At 46.9% G+C, this 16,362-nt stretch overlaps 1 protein-coding gene across 3 annotated transcripts in view; it reads left to right on the plus strand.

Moving 5' to 3' along the window:
• LOC119212514 (growth arrest-specific protein 7-like) overlaps positions 1-16,362 on the plus strand; it is a 49,651-nt gene that overhangs the window by 15,394 nt on the left and 17,895 nt on the right. For 2 of the 3 annotated variants that reach the window (XM_037462977.2, XM_037462976.2), the window contains exons 3-8: positions 272-349; positions 969-1,057; positions 3,698-3,751; positions 5,743-5,832; positions 7,049-7,164; positions 7,341-7,415. In XM_037462977.2, the coding sequence (XP_037318874.2) occupies positions 272-349; positions 969-1,057; positions 3,698-3,751; positions 5,743-5,832; positions 7,049-7,164; positions 7,341-7,415 (502 nt within the window). The remainder of the gene's footprint in view (positions 1-271; positions 350-968; positions 1,058-3,697; positions 3,752-5,742; positions 5,833-7,048; positions 7,165-7,340; positions 7,416-16,362) is intronic. The other variant, XM_037462979.2, reaches the window with a different exon arrangement.

Here is a 16,362-nt window from a genome sequence, read left to right on the forward strand (position 1 = left end):
ATATATGTTTATTTTTGAATTAGTGTCTGGTGTCCTGACTACATGTGCAGAAACCCATTTCAGCCTGATTGCAGGGTACTGATCATGACAGCTGTACTGCACAGCTGTAATACCTCTCCATTTATAGCTGTTTACTGACACAAGGGCCACGTTTGTGCCTGCAGATAGAATCACTTCTTCTTATTGTTGCCCAATAGGAACCGAAACTGTTGAAATAACGTCAAAAATAACCTAATACCATCTCGCCCCTTTTTCTTCAATGCCCTCTCAGAGACCACATGGGAGAGACCGTCCAGTGCACCTGGGACACCCAGGACCCCCTCCAGACACAATAATTCCCTGCCAACAGGTTCTACGGATATCTCTGTCTGTCACATCATCTTTCTCGTGGTGTACTCTGTTTGGAATATGATTTCCACACAAAAAACACTTGATAACACTGCATAAAATGTGTGACTCATTTGGCTGATGCTAAGAGAAACATATCCATTTAGAGGAAGTGTTCGCTCTCTTCAGGACATTTAAATAAAAATATTGTTACATAGAGATCACCTATCAAACACCTTGTGATGCTACTGCATTTGTTTTTATATTGCATGTTCTTTAGCAGCAAAGACATGAATTAGTTATTAGTGAAATTTTGTAAAACTTTCTACCAGATCATTTAAGATTGATTTGCTACGTTAAACAAATCCAGAGCTCTGCTTTTGTTTTTGTTCTTTTCTTGCCATATTAAAGCCATTCATCCAGTTACAACAACGACTTGTCTCAGTTTCACTCATAAAGATACGTGAATTCTCCCTGGAGGGTTACAGTGCATCTGCAGACACCACCGAACTAATGAAACGCTCTCTCCCCGTCCCTTTCTCTCCGTCTCCCTCTCTCTCTCTCTCGCCACCTCTCTCTCTCCCCCTGTCCCCTTTCTCTCTCTCTCCCTCTCCCTCTCTCTCTCTCCCTGTCCCCACCAGTGAACGGATTTCGCTCAGGTGGTAGTCCCTTGCATCATGTGGAGCATTCACACAGCAGTCTGGTTAGGAAGATCAGCACGGTGCCACAGGTAAGGCTGAAATCCAACGTTCTGATAGGGTGTACTTTATTGAGCTATAATGTACAGTACCTTTCGGGCCGGTTGTACCCTTGACCTAGTTCTTTCGGTCATGACCCATACTTCATGACCATAGGTGAGGGTAGGAAGAGAGCTTTGCCTTCCGGCTCAGCTCTCTTTTTATCATAACCGTGCAGTAAAGCGAGCGCAATACCGCCCCCGCTGCTCCGATTCTCCGGCCAAACTCACACTCCATCTTCCCCTCACTCGTGAACAATTGGCCGAACGAGTAGTGATACCCCTCTAATTAGCATACACTCTGGTCCCCCTTTTTTAAGAGAGGTACTACCACCCTGGTCGGCCACTCTTTCGGCACTGTCCCAGACTTCCACGCAATGTTGAACAGGCGTGTCATCCAAGACTACCTCAGTGACCTCCACCAGGCAAATTGACGATGATCCCTCCTCCGCCTTCAGCTCCAGAGTTCCTTCCCCCGCCTGATAACCTCCTCAGTTGCAGTCAACAGAGTCCCATCCTTACTGTACGCAGCTTGGATGGTTCCCCGTTTCCCCCTCCTGAGGTGCCGGATGGTCTTCCAGAAGCACCTTGGTGCCAAGTTCTTCTCTATAGTTACCCCAAACTCCTCCCACACTTGCTGCCTTGCCTTCATTACGACAGAGGCTGCCTCCCTTCGAGCCTGTCGGTACACTGCAACTGGCTCTGGAGTAATGTTGCACGGTGTACTGGTGCTACAAAGGTACCGCGGTACCCTTACGCTGAAAACGGTACGGTTTTGAATATTTTTAGTACCGGTACTTCATTAAGAAAGCACGCAACCAGAGCGCATTCAGTGTTCCGCACCCGGCCTGGCTGCCTATGAGCGTTTACTGCATGGGCGGAGCTTCCAGCTCAGGAGGGCAGAACCAGGGGAAACAGACAGGGGAGGGAGGGTCGTTCCTTTCGGTCCCCCGAAGGACCCGACACATGGCCGTTTGATTGTCGGGTCCCCACCCTCCCTCCCCTGTCTGTTGCCCTTGGTTCTGCCCTCCTTTAGGACCGTCTAGAATTCGGTCCTTGAGGGGGGGGTTCTGTCACGGTTTGGGTCCTCTTCCGGTTTTATTTTGTAGTTTCTTGTCTCTTGTGTCTCTGGGTGAGCTTCACTTCCTGTCCTGTCCTGTGATTGCCTGAGTGTTCCCACCTGTGTCCAATCACCTGCACCTCCCTTGTGTATTTAAGCCCTGTGTGCCTGTTGTCCCTTGTCGCGTCATTGTCTATGCCATCGTTGGTGCACGTCCTTTGGATTTATGTTGGTGAATAAAGAGCACCTTTGGAAAACTGGAAATCCGGCGTTTGAGTCCTGCCTGCCTTCAGCCTGCACCACCAGCACCTCTCCCTGACAAATATAGAGCAGAAAATACGTAAAATATATATGTTCTCCTTTTATGAACCCTGTCAATGGATCGGTCTCTTGGCTTGTTATTGCGTCTCCGCAGCGTGGTTCTCGCACACCGCTGCCGGGCATCTTTCTCTCAAACGTGCGCTCACTGAGCAACAACTTGGACGAACTTCAGCTGCTGGTGAGGAGAGACAGAGACTTTTCTACATCCTATGTTTTGTGCTTCACGGAGACCTGGCTCTGTGCATGGATACCGGACTGCGCGCTCCAGCTGGCGGGCTTCAAGCCGCTCAGAGCGGACCGCGACACGGAGCTCTCCGACAAGACGAAGGGTGGAGGAATCTGCTTCTACTCCGACATCAGCTGGTGCAATAATGTAACAGTGATTCAACAGCACTGTTCCCCTAAACTGGAATCTTTTATCTTTAACTGTAAACCTTTTACTCCCCTGTGAGTTCGCTTCATTCATCCTGGTCGGTGTTTACGTGCCACTGGCGGGCAACGTGCAGGAGGCACAGCAGACACTCGCCGACCAGATACGGCGCGTGAAGCGGACCAACCCGGACTCCTTGGTTATTGTCTTCGGGGACTTTAACTAAGAAAACCTCAGCCATGAACTTCCTAAGTACAAACAGTTTATTAAATGCCCACCCAGCGAGGAGAACACGCTGGATCCGCACAGGCCTTTAACTGCAGAATGCAGAGAGGAGGGCAGGGGGAATAACTCAGCAGCTAATGGCTGCTCCTGGAAACAAACAGTAAAGTCTTTAGATTGCACCGTACAACCCAAATAACTGATTTCTTAACAAGTAGTTATTTAATCTATTGTAAATAAGAAAGTATTGCTTTGTTTAGCTTTATCATACAATTTTTATAGAACATACAAATGTATGATGCAGTCTTTCTACATTATGTACATTTTGTGGATGTGTACTTTTTATTCATATTTCATTGTTGATCATTTCTGAATGGAGTCATTCAGCCAGAACACTAGAAATGACTCCATTCTAAGCTTGCGCGCACACACACACACACACACACACAGATAAAGCCAACCATGTTTTGCTCTGCAGACCTATGCTCTCTACTCTGCACAACAACACAAACACAAAGTCACGTACATACACACCTGCTGCAGCAGCAGAGAAAGCATGAGACCAGGAAAGCTACTGAGCGTGCGAGTGTGTGTATGTTGAGGAGTCATGTTTGACGCAGAGGACAGAGGTTTTGATGGAGCGTCCTCCTTCTCTCCGCAGAGTCCAGAATCGCCTTCTCCCACCCAGAAACAGAACAAGGAGACCCCGGTCACGGTGAGCGGAGCCGCCAAGAGGAACTCTTAACTTACCATGAACTCACCCTGGCTTCATACAGTAACCCAGAGGGACCACATTTGATACCAGCTAAGTATTTTTCCCCCCAGTTAGACTTCCAGGAGTGTAGATTACCCACGTGTGATAACATTTTCCCAGATACATTTTCCCTGCATCAGTTGTGGCATACATTATTATTTAGCCCATTGTGACCATACACAAAATATATCTAAACCATAGGACAGCAGCACAAGTTAAATCCCCTCAAGATCTCTCTATATTTTACCCATTGTTTGGTGCTTGCTTACAGATCCACGGTGTTGCATGTCTTAGCTTATATAGCAACCAGGGTGATTCTATTGATAAGCAGAGGGATTTAGGAGAACACAGAGATTGAGATATATAGAGTGCTAGTACTGTGTGTTAAAGGCCAAGACTTAAAGAGCTTATGTGTCCCTAAGCAGAATTTGATTAGTTTATTTTGCTCACTGAAAAGACAATTGCCACTGTCAGCGTTGATTAGCTTAAGCTAACGCTATTTCTGAGCACCTAAAATGCACCTGATATACAGATTGTACATCGATTGTCTCGATGTGATTTAGGTTTATTACAATTAAACCTGTAGATCCGCTTTTTAATACCTACACCTAGCATTCTTAGCTAGTTAGTCAACAGCGATTAAATGGGAAGCCACTGCCCCCAACAAAGTATTAGCTTTACAAACTAAGATATGGTTGAACTAGAAGCCCCTTTTATTCTTCTGAGTATTGGCTTTGGATTGGTATTTAACATAACCATATTTGTGGATCTTCTGTAGAAGTCAAATCTTTGGCATTAGACTGAAGTTGTTTTAATTGAAACAAAGCGTCATGGCTGCTGGCTGTCCCTCCTTTGACTGAAAGGATTGTGAGAGAAGAGAAAGCTCCTTTTGTTTGCCCTGGAATCTAAACACCTGGTCTGTCTCTTTATACTGAAGACTTGGCTTTTGATATATTTTCTATATGATATTGTGTTTTTGTGTCTTTCCGTGTGTTTCTTTCTCTCTCTTCTTTCCTTGTCATGACAAATAGAATTGTCCATTTAAACATCTCCACAGCAAGTTTTGCATTTAAATGTTTTTTGCTCTGCCAAGCCTGGAAGTGATAAACCTGAGCCTTGGGTGTACTTGTATCTGAGTATTTGTTGTGTAAGTCTTGTAACTTCCCTACAGGCCAATGAGTTTAAATGAAAGGCAAGAATAATAGCAGTAACAGGCACACAATTCAGCCTCATTGAGTGTAACCTCGGAGCTGGACAGCAGGAAGACGTGCAGGCAAAAGATTCAATATCACTGCTCAGCAGAGCAAGCACACAATTAACCACCAAGATAATTAAAGGAAAACTTTGAAAATGATTGTGCGGATTGCTGTCGGCCAGAGCGGAAGTTCAGGGTGATGTGATACAGAGATGATGGAACCACAAGGGCTCTGCATCTGCAAGTGTAAGAAAGGCAGATAGAAATGTGAATCAAACTTGCTGGGTCCATTCAGAATGTCTGCTTTTCTTTGAACCTGCTGAGATGAGAGCGTTGCCAGAGAAACCGAGTGCCGACTACTTTGAATACCACGGAATGTTCTGTCACCTGGAGCAGTATCCCCCCTGACTGACTCTCACTCTCATGTACATTCACTTTGTCACTTTCACTTGTCACTTTGTTTAGCTATTGCACTTTATCTTTATTTTTATTTCTAATTTTATCTTACTTACTAACCCATAGCCTTAGCTACTAACCCATAGCATATATTTTGTTTTACTTTTATTTTATTTTTATCTTATTTCTGCATTATGTTGTCATTATTGTACTGTCTTCCGTCCTGCACCAACCGCCAAGTCAATTTCCATGTTTGTCTAACATATAATGGCAATAAACGTTTCCTGATTCCTGATTTCTGAGTACAGTTGCACCACAGCATAGTTATCATCCTTTGTCTCTGGGTCTCTCTCTCTGTCAGATTAACTGTGTGACATTCCCGTCTCCTGCATGCCTGCCGGAGCAACAGCTGTTGAAACCAAACGAATGGAGCTACTGTGACTTCTTCTGGGTAAATTCACCTTGGCATTTCGGAGGCTAATAGCTTCAGTGTATGTGAGCTGTTAGTTTGAGTCATGGCTGTACACATGCTGCTGGAATCAGAGCAACTCTACAATTATATCAGCTTGTCCCATGACCCTTATTTGGAAATCATGTAAAACATCTGCTACACAGGATCATGGACTTATCCTATTCTTTTCATCTTTCATAATCAATGCATATGGTTTTTTTCTGTACATCCGTTGTTACATGACTGACACAAAATAAGCAGAAAACAAGTTTCCTACAATCAACTCAAAGGCTGTATCCCTACATACTAGATTAGTTTTCTGGCACAATTTAGTTTTTGGAGCAAGGACTCCTCAATTTTTAATATGAATAAATATCAAACAAAGAGGCTAAAGCCACCCTTACAATAGGTGATTTGAAATTGTTGCTTTCCCCAATTAATCATCCTGCCTGGAAGGCACAGACTTAATTGGTTGAGTGGTATCACGTGGGATGACTTAACCTGAATGCCATTGTTCTGTTCTTTAAGCCACTACTGTACAGCTCCGCCAGTTTACAGTTTACAAAAAGTTCCCCGTCAGGTTTTAAATCCCAACCTTCTGTTTAAGCTTTAGGACCGACTCTGGATGGTACGGCTTTTGGTTCTAGGTCTGGACCGCGGTCCGTCAGTTATTGACCTCTGACCTACCAGTATGGATGGACGTGTGATTAAAAAAAACACACTTGCATTGAGCCGGCTGGATGAACTACTACTATTAACTGTTGTATTTACCAACTGAAGCTACATCACCAATGTTACTAATGTCAGTGCAGTTGAGCTGTGTGTCCCATCCCCATTCCATCAAAAGTCTCATATCATTCTCTATATCAACCATCTCCATTATTGTATCTGTTAGTAGTATTATTCAAATGTGAGTTATTATACACAGGCTACTATTTTTAGAACAAACTAGAACAAACCGAAAACACAACAATCCCTCATTAGGTGGCTTATCCAAAAAGTAAACATGCATTTGCTAAGAATTTCCAAACGCTGAAAGTTTTTATTCATTTATGTTGGATGTCGGTCCACATAACAAATTCAACAACAATATTAATATCCATTTAATCTTTTGAGGTTTACAGGGGTTGTTACTGGATTATTCGGTCAAAGTGTGATGTGTTAATGTTTGTATGTTTAATACATTTCTTGTTTGCTTGCTGTGCTTATCTCGTAGAATGATAAGAAGGATCCCCTGGGCAACGGCTGCATAACAGGATTTGAGGTTATTCTGCAAAAACAGCTGAAGGGGAAACAAATGCAGAAAGAGATGGCTGAGTTCATACGAGAAAGGTATTAGCCATCTCCCCTTGCCTTTCTTCATATGATACCATACAGCTGCATTACTACAAACCACTTCCCCTTTTCCTTGCTTATTCATGTGCATCACTGTTTTACACAACACAGGGAACACACAGACAGTTTGTGTTAAGGCTCTGAGGTAATGAAACGCTCTACTTCCTTCTCAGGGTAAAGATAGAAGAGGAGTACGCCAAGAATCTCTCCAAGCTCTCCCAGGTCCATCTAGCGAGTCAGGAAGAAGGGTGAGTGAAGGAGTGAGAGTAGCTTCTCACACATGGCGGGTTAGGACATTTTTAAAAACAACTTCAACTATTGGAAAATAAGTATTTCCGCTCTAGAGATGAGCATCCTGGAAGTGATTCAACCCCTGCAGCATATTTTGTAATGATTTGAATGCCATACTTTATTGCACCATAGCGGCATATTTCTATGGAAGCCCATTTCCGCCACAAAAAAAAAAAAAGAAATTATGACTTAAGATATGCGCATGCGCAGCTTCCAAAGGTCAAACGTTTTTCTAGCCACTGACTATGTGCAATTATTTGACAAGTACAAAAAAACAGTCATAAAGCCTCTAAGCTCCAGTAGTCGATGGCGTAAGGCATCCGTCCTGGATATGTTGTTATTTTGCTCGACATGGTTCGAATCCAGGTTGTGGCGATCTTTCATTAATATATATTTTCTTGAATTACTTTCTTAAATGTATGTGATGCACGTCACTGTATGACCGTCTGAACATAAAATCCTCTTATGTCCAAATGTTTCGGTGGTTCCAGGCTGCAGCCTCGCGAAAAAAGTATCGATACACATGTTTGCATGTGTTCCATGATACGCCACCAAACCAGTTGTCTTGGCTCACCCTGAACCAAAAGGTTTTCTTGCCACTGACGATGTGCAACTTAATAAGACGTATTGAAATCAGCAGCGGCACCGGACAGCTCGGTTGGCCAACGGCGTAGCGCCGCTGTCTTATAAAGTGTTTCTGCTTTGCTCGACTGCATGGGTCGAATCCAGGTTGCGGCGATCTTTTAATAAATGTATGTTCTTGTATGTTCTGTATTTCTTTATAGGTGGCAGTGATGTAGTGCTCACTTATACAATCGTAATCGCTGCATTGGATATGGGATGCATTTTGAACATTTTCAGCAATATTTTTGCGAATGTATGACGGATCAGGTGGCCGAGGCAGACAACATCTGCCGCTGTCGGGGCAAAACAAACACGCACGCGTAGCCAAACCAGTAGGTTCAAAAACCAGTAGCTATGTTGATGTTGCTGTAACGTCATCCCCCTTTGAGGAATACAGAAAACACATCGCTGATTACTAACAGTATTAATTTCCGTGTATGAATCAACTGTCATGTTGCCCCTGTCGGACTCCTCCCCCGCCAGCTCTGCTCCACTCTTCCCACCAGCTGCAGTCAATCACCCTCGTCACCTCACCTCCTCTTAAGGAGCTGCAAAACCCTGTGCCGTCGTCAGTTCGTTGCCATTCAACGTCGACTCGCCAGGCCCCAGCCAAGCTTTGTCTTGTCCTGCCTTGCCTTTTCTATTTAAACTAACCATTGTTCTCGTGCCTCAGGAAACTGCTTCAGGAGCACGCCAGGGGGGACCTCCAGCCAAGCGGTATCACCCATCCTCGAGCCCGGACCTCGTCCAAGCCAAGTCCCTGTCTGCCGCACCGACACAATAAACCTGTACACTCTCCCACGACTTACCTGTCTTTTCTCTGGGTTCCAGCACCTGGGTTCGCCCCGTCAGGGTACCAGGACAGAACGAACTGACCATACTCCGGACCCAGCTGACCCAGAAGGACTCCGTCTTGCCGTCAACCTACAAGGCGTCGCCCTGGGCCGCCAAGCCGACGCTCTGTCCCAGATTGCATCTGCCCAACAAGAGCTCTTCCGACGCCTAGATGGGTTGACACAAACCTTAATGGATCTAACTGGTCAAATGTCCACTTCCCCCACCGCAGCTTCACTTCCGGTTCCCAGCAACGCTTCCGCCCCTCCTTCCGCCATGAACCCGGAGAACGTCCGCCTACTGCCCGAACCGTTCTATGGGGACGTCGAAGCCTGCGGCGGTTTCCTCCTTCAGTGCCGTTTGCTGTTTCAACAAGCCCCGAGGTATTATCAGTCCGATCACAGCAAAATTACGCTCATCATCAATTCACTGCGTAACAAGGCTCTACAATGGGCTCAAGCGTTTCTGGCTGTCAACCCCGTCTCTCACCTATCCTTTGACCACTTCATCGGGGAGTTCCAGTTGGTGTTTGACCGCCCTCAAAGACAAGAAGAAGCCGGCCGTAAGTTATTAGCCCTGCGACAACGCAACCGTCCCGTTAATGATCATGTGATCGATTTCAGGATCCTGGCGGTGGAGGCAGGATGGTCGGACCCAGCATTAAAAGGGGTCTTTTACCAGTCATTGAATGACCCCATTAAGGACCATTTATGTACACAACCAGAAACCCACTCTTTTGAGGAGCTCGTCAGCGCTGCTCTCCGCTCGGACACCCGACTACGTGAACGTCGGCATGAGAACCCTTTTCCGTCCTGCAAGAGCCCAGTAAAGACCACTCAAGGTACGACACACCACTCTCCACTCATTTCCTCGTCTGAACGGCCCCTTACGTCGCAAGAAGAACCCATGCAGATCGGCCACTCGAAACTATCCGCCGAAGAACGCCAACGCCGACGCGATGAGGGGGCATGCTTCTACTGCGGCCAGCAGGGCCACCAAGTAAATCAGTGTACGGCCCGTTTAAACTCCAGAACCCCCCGCTAGACGACAGGCCGCGGGTGGGTGACTCGACACCCTCTTCTAAAGCTTTTCTTGTCGTTCCTGTCAAACTATGTCATCAGTCTAAGATCTCTGAACACCAAGCGCTCATTGACTCCGGGGCTGAACAAAGCCTTATCGACCACAGTGTGGTTTCTCGTCTCTCGCTACCCACAGAAAAACTAGAAGCTCCTGTTAAAGCTGCTGGTTTAGGAGGACAACCTCTCTCGTTAATAACTCACCGCACCAAGCCTGTATTGCTAGTCACCTCCGGTAATCATCGGGAATTCATACGATTTTTCATCACTCACACCCCCCAGAACCCGGTCGTGTTAGGTTTTTCTTGGCTCCAGCGCCATAACCCCCAGTGTGACTGGGTTCACCGTCACATCACCAATTGGAGTGTGTTTTGCCTAGCCAACTGTCTGCAGTCCGCTGTGCCTCCCGTTAAGGGCTCCTCCAGCCCTAGTCTTGAAGAGGTCGACCTATCCAACGTGCCCGACTGCTATCATGACTTAAGAACCGTTTTCAGTAAGGCCAAAGCTAGCTCTCTCCCGCCACACAGACCCTATGATTGCTCTATTCGTCTGCTCGATGGTGCCACGCTTCCTAAAGGAAGGTTATTTAATCTTTCAGGTCCCGAGAAAGCAGCTATGGAGAAGTACATCCAAGAGGCACTTTCTTCGGGACACATTCGTCCCTCGTCCTCTCCTGTTGGTGCTGGGTTTTTCTTTGTCGAAAAGAAGGACAAGACACTCAGGCCGTGCATTGACTACCGCGAACTAAACCAAATCACGATTAAAGACAAGTATTCTCTCCCTCTTATAAGTTCCGTCTTTGACTCTATTCAGGAGGCTCGTATTTTCTCCAAATTAGATCTTCGCAATGCTTATCATCTTGTCCGGGTCAAAGAGGGGGATGAATGGAAGACGGCCTTTAATACACCCTTGGGGCATTACGAGTATTCGGTCATGCCTTTTGGCCTGACCAACGCGCCTGCCGTCTTCCAGCGTTTAGTTAATGACGTTCTTAGGGACTTTATGAATCGATTTGTGTTCGTCTATCTTGACGATATACTTATTTATTCTAAAGACCCCACTCAACATCAGGAACAGGTCCGTCGTGTACTTCTAAGACTCTCCGAAAACCAGCTCTTCGTTAAAGCCGAGAAATGCCAGTTTCACACCACCGTTATCCCCTTCCTGGGGTACATTTTTGAGGCCGGCAGTATCCGACCTGATCCCGCCAAGCTCGAAGCCGTCGCTCAGTGGGAAACCCCCACTTCACGTAAAAAACTTCAGCAATTCCTCGGCTTCGCTAATTTCTACAGACGATTCATCAGAAACTATAGCTCTATCGCCGCCCCCCTCACTCAATTAACATCCACCCTCAGAACCTTCCAGTGGAACCCGGCTGCTCAAGATGCCTTTGACACCCTCAAAAGACTTTTCGTCTCTGCCCCCATCCTTATCCAACCGGATCCCGCCAGACAATTCGTTGTCGAGGTAGACGCTTCGGACTCTGGCGTTGGGGCAGTGCTCTCGCAACGAGAAGAGAAGTCCGGCAAACTAAAACCTTGTGCCTACTTTTCCAGGAAACTCACTCCCGCAGAACGCAACTATGATGTTGGCAACCGTGAACTCCTCGCTATCAAGTTGGCGGTAGAAGAGTGGCGACATTGGCTGGAGGGAGCGGTCCAACCATTCATCGTTTGGACCGACCATAAAAACCTCTCGTACCTACGCTCTGCTAAAAGGTTAAACTCGCGTCAAGCCCGTTGGTGTCTGTTCTTTGACCGTTTCAACTTTTCAATAACCTACAGACCAGGCAGCCGTAACGTCAAGCCAGATGCCCTCTCCCGTAAATATTGCTCCTCGGAGGACCAGGACAGCGCCAAAACTACCATCATCCCGCAATCCTGCATCGTTGGAAACCTCACCTGGGACATCGAAACAAAAGTCCTTCAAGCCCAAGGTGAGGAACCGGACCACCCCAATCCTCCTAACGGCACACTCTATGTTCCATCCTCTCTCAGATCTGACGCCATAACCTGGGCCCACTCCTCCCGTATCGCATGTCACGGAGGTGTCACCAGAACCCTCAACCTCCTCCGCAGACGTTTCTTCTGGCCATCGATGAGTAAAGACGTCAAGGAGTATGTTGCCGCCTGTCCAACTTGTGCACGCTCCAAGACCTCCAACGCTCCACCATCCGGACTACTTCATCCTCTGTCTACCCCCAGCCGGCCATGGTCACACATTGCGGTGGATTTTGTTACTGGTCTCCCCACCTCTCAAGGCAACTCTGTGGTATTTACAGTCATTGACCGGTTCTCCAAGTTTGCCCATTTTATCCCGCTTCCACAGTTACCCACAGCCACCGAGACTGCAGATATCCTGGTCCAACAGGTTTTCCGACACCATGGCATCCCCTCTGATATCGTCTCGGACCGAGGGCCTCAATTCATTTCCCAAGTTTGGAGAGCATTCTGCTCAGCGCTGGGCGCCACTGTAAGCCTCACCTCCGGATACCACCCTCAATCCAACGGGCAGGCTGAGAGGGCTAATCAGGAGCTGGAGACCACCCTTCGCTGCCTGGCCTCTCAGGACACTACGGACTGGGCGAAATATCTGGTATGGGCCGAATATGCTCATAATTCTCACCCTTCCTCTGCCACAGGACTGTCCCCGTTCGAGGCCGCCCTCGGGTACCCACCACCACTGTTTCCATCCCAGGAACTGGACTTGGCAGTGCCCTCGGTTCAGGAACATCTTCGTCGGTGCCAAGACATCTGGCACCAAACCAGGGCTGCTCTCCTCCGCACCAAGGAGAGCAACTGCCGTTCCGCCAACCGCCACAGGGTGGTGGGACCCACCTACCAGCCAGGTCAGAGGGTTTGGTTGTCCTCACGGAACATTCCCATCCAAGCCACGTCACGGAAACTCGCTCCCCGCTACATCGGTCCGTACAAGATTGAGAAGGTCATCAATCCCTCCTGTGTCCGCCTCCGGTTGCCCGCTGCCCTCAAGGTCCACCCGTCATTCCATATCTCCCAGATCAAACCTGTTCGAGACAGCGCTCTTTTCCCGCCTTCCGCACCCCCACCACCCGCCCGGCTCATTGACGGTGCGCCGGCCTACACGGTCAATCGCATCCTGGACGTCCGACGACGGGGTCGTGGCCACCAATTCCTGGTGGATTGGGAGGGGTACGGTCCAGAGGAACGTGCCTGGATCTCTCGCTCCCTCATCCTGGACCGTACCCTCATCGAGGACTTCTACCGTGCCAACCCGGATCGGCGTCCAGGACCGCCTGGAGGCGGTCGTTGAGGGGGGGGTACTGTCATGTTGCCCCTGTCGGACTCCTCCCCTGCCAGCTCTGCTCCACTCTTCCCACCAGCTGCAGTCAATCACCCTCGTCACCTCACCTCCTCTTAAGGAGCTGCAAAACCCTGTGCCGTCGTCAGTTCGTTGCCATTCAACGTCGACTCGCCAGGCCCCAGCCAAGCTTTGTCTTGTCCTGCCTTGCCTTTTCTATTTAAACTAACCATTGTTCTCGTGCCTCAGGAAACTGCTTCAGGAGCACGCCAGGGGGGACCTCCAGCCAAGCGGTATCACCCATCCTCGAGCCCGGACCTCGTCCAAGCCAAGTCCCTGTCTGCCGCACCGACACAATAAACCTGTACACTCTCCCACGACTTACCTGTCTTTTCTCTGGGTTCCAGCACCTGGGTTCGCCCCGTCAGGGTACCATGACATCAACATCACAAAGGATAGCGTATACATTGCAAAACCAGCGACGTTGTGACCGCGTCACGGAAGCTGCGCATGCGCATATCTTAAGTCATAATTTCGACTTTTTAAGTCATAATTTCGACTTTCTAACCCTTCTTTTTTTTTTTTGTGGCGGAAATGGGCTTCCATATATTTCTTTCCAGGAAGGAGTGGAAGATCATGGTGAGCTTCAGAACAATAGGTGTTTAGCTGTAGACATTACATCTCAGATGATTGACAATCTGGAAACTAAATGACTGGCTGGAAAGAAACTAAGCATTCTACAGTGCGAGAATGGTTCCATTCCACATCAAATATATGTGTATCATTGTGGTTTGGTCAAATATACTGCTTGAAACTATTTCCCTTATTTATTTTTTGGATGTAAGATTATAGATTATTATTTCATCTGGATATATTGTTAAAAGCCTGATCAACCATAGAGGTCGTATAGCTGAGTTTTTCCAATAACGTGACCGTGACACTGCTGAACAATAGCCACTGGGTAAGTGAAACTTACGTTTTCCTATGAAGTGCAGTTTTTTTCTATGCGAAGCATGCAAGCACTAGGATTGGTCGGGGTCCACGCTCATGTGATGCCACAGTGTGGATTTTGACGCAGTGGATGCAGTGAGGTTAGCATAGCAGCAATTCCCTTCATTATCTAGACATTGAATTTTGACTTTAAAACACACTATTGTCACATTACATAGAGTGATTAATAAATGGTTGTAGTATAATCTTCATTGTCTTCTTGTATGTTGTGTTCATATGTAATCAAACTGTCACGGTTTGGATTTTCTTCCTGTTTTATTTTGTAGTCTCATGTCTCTGGGGTAACTTCACTTCCTGCCTTGTCCTGTTTTCCCCTGTGATTGTCTCCAGTGTCCATGATTGTTTCCACCTGTGTCAAATCACCTGCACCTCCCTTGTGTATTTAAGCCCTGCGTGTCTTGTGTCCCTTGTCGCGTCATTGTTTTTCGATGTCACGGTCAGTTGGTGAGTTTTCCTGGTCCCGGTCAGTGTTTTTGGCCATTTTTCTTTGGATTTATTAAAGAACAATTTTTGCCTGAAAGTCCGAGTTCTGCCTACCCAGCCCTTGTGACACAAACAGGGTTGAACAACTTGTCAAACCTAGTTCCTGAATGTTATGAAGGGAGATTATTAATAGTCGGACATTTACTGGATAGGATGATTTCCGAAGTGTAACCGAAGAACAACTACCTAAATGTCATAAAGCCAGTAAACTGCTAAATAATGTCAGCAGAACAGTACTTCCCTTTTATACAGAAAATACTAAAAGATGTTGCTAGGTGTTGCTTTTTCATTATATGGATTCATTTTAAATAGTGGTCTTGCGGTTGGCAGTCTCTTCAAAACTAGTTGAATAGCTTGCTGGTGCTAAATGCTGCTTTGGAAAATAGCCAGACTCTGGTTGCAAAAATGACAAATTTACCTCCGAGGGCTTTACAGTCTGTACACATACCACATCCTCTGTCCCAAAACCCCCAGATTGGCAAAAGACAAATACAGGGATGGGAGAGAGCAGAGTCCTAAGAAATCCCCTTGACGTCTAGGCCTATAGCAGCTTAACTAAGGGCTGGTCCAGGCTTACCTGAGCCAGCCCTAACTATAAGCGTTATCAGAGAAGGAAAGTCTTATGCTGCATTCACACCAGTGAAGAAAAAAATGGGACGTGAATGAAGCAAAATAACTACAGCTAGTTGGGCGAGTAAAGAAAATTTGCTTCGCTTTTGGTGTGAACGCAGCATTGAACTTTTCACCTCTTAAAGCTAACCTTAGTGTAGACCTTTAGCTGTTGTCGAAGGGAGCGCAGACATAAAAGCTAGCTTGTGCCATTTCGCCCAGTGGCCCTGGCTAATGTATTGCCGTAAGGGCTTACATGAATGGCTCAGCTGTTTAGGGGAACAGAGAGGGAGGACAGGAGACACAGAATAAAGGAGAGGAAGAGTGAAGGTGAGGAGGCAGACACTGCTTGTGTGCGTTCAGGGTGACAGGAATGAAGAGAAACCCTGCAGGGTGAAAAGGCTTGCTCCCTCTGCTTTTTATGACTCTTAGAGGAGATGCAGGAACATAGAAAAGAAGCCAACAGGAAGCTGAGCGGTGGAGGTATTGCTAAAGACAAGCGCAAGGGGACAAAGTTGTGGTTCTTTATTAAGAGATTCAAGAGGACACAGTGAGAGTGCGTAGGTATGAGACAAAATGTCATCATCACAACATCCAACGAGAAGCAGTTTGATGTGGAAAAGTCCCAAGGTTACTGTAAATAATGTTAGCCCTAATTTGACTTGGGCTGCTGTGGTGGTACATTTCTAAATCAGTAAAAGCTTCACAGGCTCACTTTAACGTCAGTTAAAAGAATAGTTTGTTCACCCAACATTTATATGAAACTGAGAAAGTGGGCAAACGTGCAAACAGGCTTTAGCTAGGCTTACCCTCCCCAGCACTGTTTATTGCCATGCCAAAATGAACAGGGAGTAGAGGAGTGGGATGGAATTGTCCAGTATAGAATCCATATTATGCCATCCGGCTGATGCTGCCCACAGGCAGAAAAGTCCAACACAATACTTTCATTATTCTCTCCCTCTGGCCAGTTCTGTTGTCAGAAGGAACA

Source organism: Pungitius pungitius, chromosome 21, assembly GCF_949316345.1.
Source record: "Pungitius pungitius chromosome 21, fPunPun2.1, whole genome shotgun sequence".
NCBI lineage: Eukaryota > Metazoa > Chordata > Actinopteri > Perciformes > Gasterosteidae > Pungitius > Pungitius pungitius.